Source organism: Babylonia areolata, chromosome 12, assembly GCF_041734735.1.
Source record: "Babylonia areolata isolate BAREFJ2019XMU chromosome 12, ASM4173473v1, whole genome shotgun sequence".
Classification (NCBI taxonomy): Eukaryota; Metazoa; Mollusca; class Gastropoda; order Neogastropoda; family Buccinidae; genus Babylonia; species Babylonia areolata.
The window spans coordinates 25,181,792-25,187,791 of NC_134887.1; the positions used below are offsets into that span (position 1 = coordinate 25,181,792).

At 40.9% G+C, this 6,000-nt stretch overlaps 1 protein-coding gene across 2 annotated transcripts in view; it reads left to right on the forward strand.

Moving 5' to 3' along the window:
• LOC143288470 (uncharacterized) overlaps positions 1-6,000 on the forward strand; it is an 83,098-nt gene that overhangs the window by 44,059 nt on the left and 33,039 nt on the right. For both annotated transcript variants that reach the window (XM_076596993.1, XM_076596994.1), the window contains 2 exons: positions 991-1,098; positions 2,627-3,174. In XM_076596993.1, coding sequence (XP_076453108.1) covers positions 991-1,098; positions 2,627-3,174 — 656 coding nt within the window. The remainder of the gene's footprint in view (positions 1-990; positions 1,099-2,626; positions 3,175-6,000) is intronic.

The window sequence follows — 6,000 nt, forward strand, 5'->3', positions numbered from 1 at the left end:
TCTTGTACCCTAAACAAATCGAAACTTATGATCATATACCTTGTCCACCTCCTTATCACCTGAGATAATGAATGCTGATTTTGCCCGCTGTTGGTGGGCTGAAGTTGGACATCTGTCACTGCCCATCATGGACACAGGGTCCAGTCTTTCTGTCTCTCTGATGTGTGAGTCCTTGTCATTTTGATTTGAGGTTGCTATAGTTTCAGAGAAAACTTTCAACTAACTTGCACCCAAAAGCAGTTGGCACTTAATATATGTACTTGACAGTTCTGTAGTATGTTTCATTGGGTATGAATAGCAATGTGCCTTGTTTCATTTGCTTGTGTTCTGAATATGTTCCAGTGCCCATGGTTTGCCATCATTTCCCATGGAGGTCTTTTTTTTGTTACAGTAGTTAAAGGTTGAAGTAATGTGAATTTGATCTGCACTGCATGAAGTGTTTCAAGCTGAGAACTGGTTGAGTCTTGCCCACCAGTATAGTGTGTCTAGCTTCCATGGATTGACATTGGCCACTACAGGATGGTCTTTAGAACCCTGTGCATAGGATGTTCCGCCAGTTCTTTTTTTTTTTTCCAGCCTTCAGTTCAATACAGAAAAATAGGATTCATGATGTGTTTTTTTTTTCCATTCAGATAATGTGACCAACTTGTCAGGAGTAAGCTTTAAGGAACACTCATTGAGTGTGTGTAGTTCTGGCTCTGTTCACATTGAGATGGCCACACTGTGTCACCAGCAGATAATGTGTGTACATAAGCTGGGTCTGTCATTCCTCTCTCCTTTTGTATTTCCATCAGATGTAGCAGAAATACTTGCCAGATGTCTCACTCAAATGTGTGTGTGTGTGTGTGTGTGTGCAGCAGAAGTCCTACTGCTGTCAGAATTGAATTCTGTTACAAAATAATTTGACCTAAGCTGTGTGATGAGTGTTGTGTTAGTCCTGGTGTCAGAAAAGTTAAGAGAAATCAGAGATGTGTGTTGTGTATGTGTCAGTCTGCCGTTGACAAGACAGGAACTGGCCGAGACAGGACATCACAGAGATGGCTTTGAGAATGTAAATGGATACATTGCTGACAGTACAGCACAGACACACAGTGCAAGGTTGGTATTCTCTGTGTTATGTCTGTCAATCTGTGTTTCTGCTAACACATGCTTACACTTCTAGCCATTATACAAAAACAGTTTTCATTAAAACTAAATTGTACGTAGTCTATATTGATTTTGAAAAGCCATTTGACTCTGTCTCCAGAAAAATGTTTTTGCCAATACTTCAGGAGAACGGTATTCAGGGTAAGCTGTGTCAGTGTATTAACTCACTCAGTACTGCTAGTTTGCTCCCCTGATTTTCCCCGCAGACAGCCCATTTGTATTGGTCAGTAAAATGAACTCAAGTTATCCAAACTGATTAGTAACAGAGTGAGTTAGTTGGGGACAGTGTAAAAAAAAAAATTCCTCCCTTCTCATGCTATCTTCCAATGAGATAATGAAAGTATCCATATTTTTTGTTTGAAGATAAATATTGTGGTTTTCAGAAAGGGTGGTTATTTGACAGCGAGTGAAAGATAGTATTTTAATGGAAAGATCATGACTGTTGTGAATTGTTACAAATATGTCTAGGAATATACTTTTCTTACCTGTTTTAGCTATGCATTTGCCTGTCAGGACCTTGCAAGTAGATCAAAGAATGCTTTGTTTTGTCTCTCTAAAAAATTGTTCATGTTGAAGAATAATTCATTAACAGTGTTAATAGTGTCCTAGCAGTCATTTTCTAGCAGGCCAGTTTATGCATTCTGAAAATAGATAAGGTGACCCTCTGCCTTGAACTATTCTGCACCAGTGGGTGACTGGTGCAGAATAGTTTACCGATTTCTGCCCGCATTGTATTGTATTGTATTTCTCTTTTTATCACAACAGATTTCTCTGTGTGAAATTCAGGTTGCTCCCCCCAGGGAGAGCACGTCTCTACACTACAGCGCCACCCATTTTTTTGGTATTTTTTCCTGCATGCAGTTTTATTTGTTTTTCCTATCGAAGTGGATTTTTCTACAGAATTTTGCCAGGAACAACCTATTCAGTATAAAGTCGCAACTCTCACTTTCAACTCCATTTTGGGTGCTACCCCTCAGTATCTGAGAGAAGTCATTCAAACCTACACACCCCCATGACAACTCAGATCATCTTCAGATTCACGGTGGCTACCTGCTCCCCCTTCGGTGATTCTTCCTTCTCTCATTCAGCTTCATCTGTTAGGAACAGCTTACCTCATGATCTTCGCCACTCTCCCTCATGTTTTAAAACAGGTCTGAAAACACATCTTTTTGAAAACACCTATGCATAGACCTTGCATACCTTTCCAATGACATTCGGTTATAAGCCATGCAAACTGTGTGTGTGTGTAATTGTGCATTAAATCATTGTTTTTCTTCTTCTTCCTTTTGTAGGTTATTGCGTCTGTGTGTATGTATTTGATGTTTATTGTAAAGTGCTTAGAGCTGTTTCTAAGGGAGGAAAGTGCTCAGCAAGAATCCACTATTATTATTATTATTATTATTTTCTTTATATAGCTTGGGTATTGTCACATTAAACACGAAATAGTTACTAACACTAACTCTGTTAGTGCTTGTTTCAGGATCAACATGAATCGTGACAGAACCCCTCCCAGGAGAGTTGGTACTGATGAAGATGCTGCTGCACAGAGCAACTCAGACTCTCCATTGCTGAGAGCAGAACGTGAATTGAAGAGACTGCAGCAGACCATGGATTATGGAGAGTTCATTCCCCATCTACAGCCAAAGAGGTATACAGTGGGTGGGTCGCTGTGTGGTTCCAGTGGGGACATCACCATTATCGATGCCCTCTCTTCCCCAGCAAAGAGCAACAGCAGCGTGCCACTGAATGCTGGTGCCAGAGAAGGAGCCAGGAGGGGAAAGAAGGCAGCCAGCCAGCCAGTGAAGCGGGACAGGCCCAGTGGTTTGCAGAGCAAGCAGCCAGTAGTAGGCAGGTCTCCACATAAATCCTCTCTGAATGGTAACACCATCTCCTCTCCCACACGCTTTGATGTTGGAGTGCCTCCAACAAACTCAAGGTCACCTGTTGGTGTGAGCAAGAAAGTAAGACCCAGGGAAGCTGCTGGTCAGAGAAAGGAGGATCTGAAACCTGCTGCGGTGTCTGTGTGCAGTAAGTGGTCTGTCTCTGCTCTTCCTTCCCCTGTGCTTCTTTCTTCTGCTTCTCCACTTTCTACCACAGAAAGAAAGATTTCTACACCAAATATGAGACAAAAGAGTTGCATTGCTGAATTTGTAATGAGAAATAATCCTGTCATAATTATAGTAATCGTGATGAGCTTCTTTTTTTTTTTCAAAGAGTACAGCTATCCAAAAGTGTGTACTCAGTTTTTAGCTTATGCGTATGTGTGTACACACAACGTAAGTGTATGTAATAACACTTTATTTTGGTTGACTGTGTGTGTGTATCATATATTTGTGTGTGTGTCTGTCCATGGTGAACTTTAACAAATTCTTTTTCTTTGGAAACAGTTGGTATGTCAGCACCAGATATTGCTGAAGGAAAGGGGGAGAAAACCAAGTTTTCTCCACATGCTCTGATTATAATGACAGTGCACTTGTTGGAGGGGTACAAAAATGATAAAGAATCCCAAAATGTATCCACTGTCATGCTACTGTTAATTTCTTATTTCTTTTTCACAAAACTTACCACTTTTACATGATGTTGCCTGTTTCTCATCAAATTGACTATCAGCTATCCACTCTGACTTCTCTGCAGTCAACGGTTCTGGCCCAGTGTATCTTTCTGAACTCCCCCATATTGACGAGCACAATAGCCGAGTGGTTAAAGTGTTGGACTTTCAATCCGAGGGTCCTGAGTTCAAATCTCGATAACTGGATAAAGGGTGGGGATTTTTCCAGTCTCTCAGGTCAACAAATGTGCATATCTGCTAGTGCCTAAACCCCCTTCTTGTGTATATACATGCAGAAGATCAAATACACACGTTAGATATCCTGTAATCCATGTCAGTATTTGGTGGGTTATGGAAACAAGAACATACCCAGTATGCACACTCCAAAAAGCGGAGTATGACTGCCTACATAGTGGGGTAAATAAGCAAAACAGTCATACAAGTAAAATGTTACATGTTTGAGTGTGTATGCGTGCTTGACTTAAACGTGACTGAATGACACAGGAAACGAATGATGAGTGCCCAATGGCAGCCATCAGTCAGCTCTACCCAGGTAGGCAGCCTGTTGTGCAAATGACCCCGTGTTTGTAAAGCGCTTAGAGCTTGGTCTCCGACCGAGGATAGGTGCTATATAAAGTATCCATGTCATTCATTATAATTCATATCTATACTCCATCTCGCCAGCTCCATTCTTCCTCTGATACTTAACTTCTCAGGATACCTCACGTCAGAAGTAAGACCTATGGGCACAGATCATTTTGTTTTCAATTGCCGAAGACATGGAAGAGGCTTCCTGATAACCTCCAACACTCTGACTCCTCACTTCTTTCAAATCTGATCACAAAACTCACCTCTTCCCTCAGCAATAAGTTAAGTTGTGGCAGGTCTACTCCTTTGTGTGTTATGTGTTTTGACTAGTGTGTACACATTCATATGTATGTGTACACATGCACACGTATGTGTATGAATGTGTATTTGTGTGTGTTCATATATTTGTGTGTGCACGTGTCTGTGTGGCAATGTGTGCGTCTGTGATATGTGTGTGTTTGTGTGTGCCTACGTATGCATGTGTATGGAATGTGGCTGCTATGTACATATGTATGTCAAAATGTATGTATGCATTGTGTGTGTGTGTGTGTAGTTTGATAGTCACATTTTGGTGTGTGTACCTGATATTGATGTTATGTGTTATGTAAAAATAGTGTTTTGTAAAGCAATTAGAGCAGATTTCCGGATAGCTTTCGACATAAGTATCTATTATCATTATTTTGGCAAACTTATTAACTCACTTGGGACGACAAGTTTTCTCCCTTGCTTTTCCCCACAGATGGCCCATTTGTAAGGGTTTGGAAAAAAAATTACAAAAAATACAAAATACAGAGTAAGAAAATGAAACTTTCAGAACTGGTTTATTACGTGTTGAGCTATTACATATAAAAAAAAATCAAATTTCTCATTTTTACAGTTTTGCCATATGTAGAAAATACTGCCAATTTTTCACCCCGAATCACCATACCCATGCTCGCTTTCTGCATTAAATTCGCTTTCTTCATCGTCATCATCCACCTCTTCAATGTCCGACCCTTCAGTTTGTAGCATTTCAAGTACTTCGGCAACCCTAAAACGTTGCCGTCGCTGCTTTGTTTGCTTCACAACATTTTCAGAAGAGCCCGCTTTGCTAACAGGCTGGCACGCGAGCAGACGACCGGTCAATGACTTTGTCAGCGTGTGTGCGAGACGGGCCACACATGGCAGGCTGACCAATCATACCATTCGATTGTGGAGTGACCCAGAATAGTGCACTCTGCTTGGCTGATCACAAAATCACGTGTACAGCACGTGATGGATTTTTATTTCTTGAAAATCCTATTCCATTCCGTCGTCTGAAACCGAATACAATTTATGTAGAAATGCTCATGCATTCCTTCGTCCGGAGAGAGTTAATAGCAGCAATATTGTCTAATCAATTTTAGTTCAGATAGTAACATCTGCTCAGTATGGAGGTTACATTGATGCTTAAATCTGCCGTGAGCAGTGCATTTTGTCAAGTAATAGGACATCAGTCTGAATATCCTTCAAATATTTTCTCACTTATCTAAAACTAAAGGATTAGATTTTAAAATATGACTGAAGGGATAGGAATAATGGCCTAGAGGTAACGCGTCCGCTTAGGAAGCGAGAGAATCTGAGTGTGCTGGTTCGAATCACGGCTCAGCCACCGATATTTTCTCCCCCTCCACTAGACCTTGAGTGGTGGTCTGGATGCTAGTCATTCGGATGAGATGATAAACTAAGGTCCTGTTTGC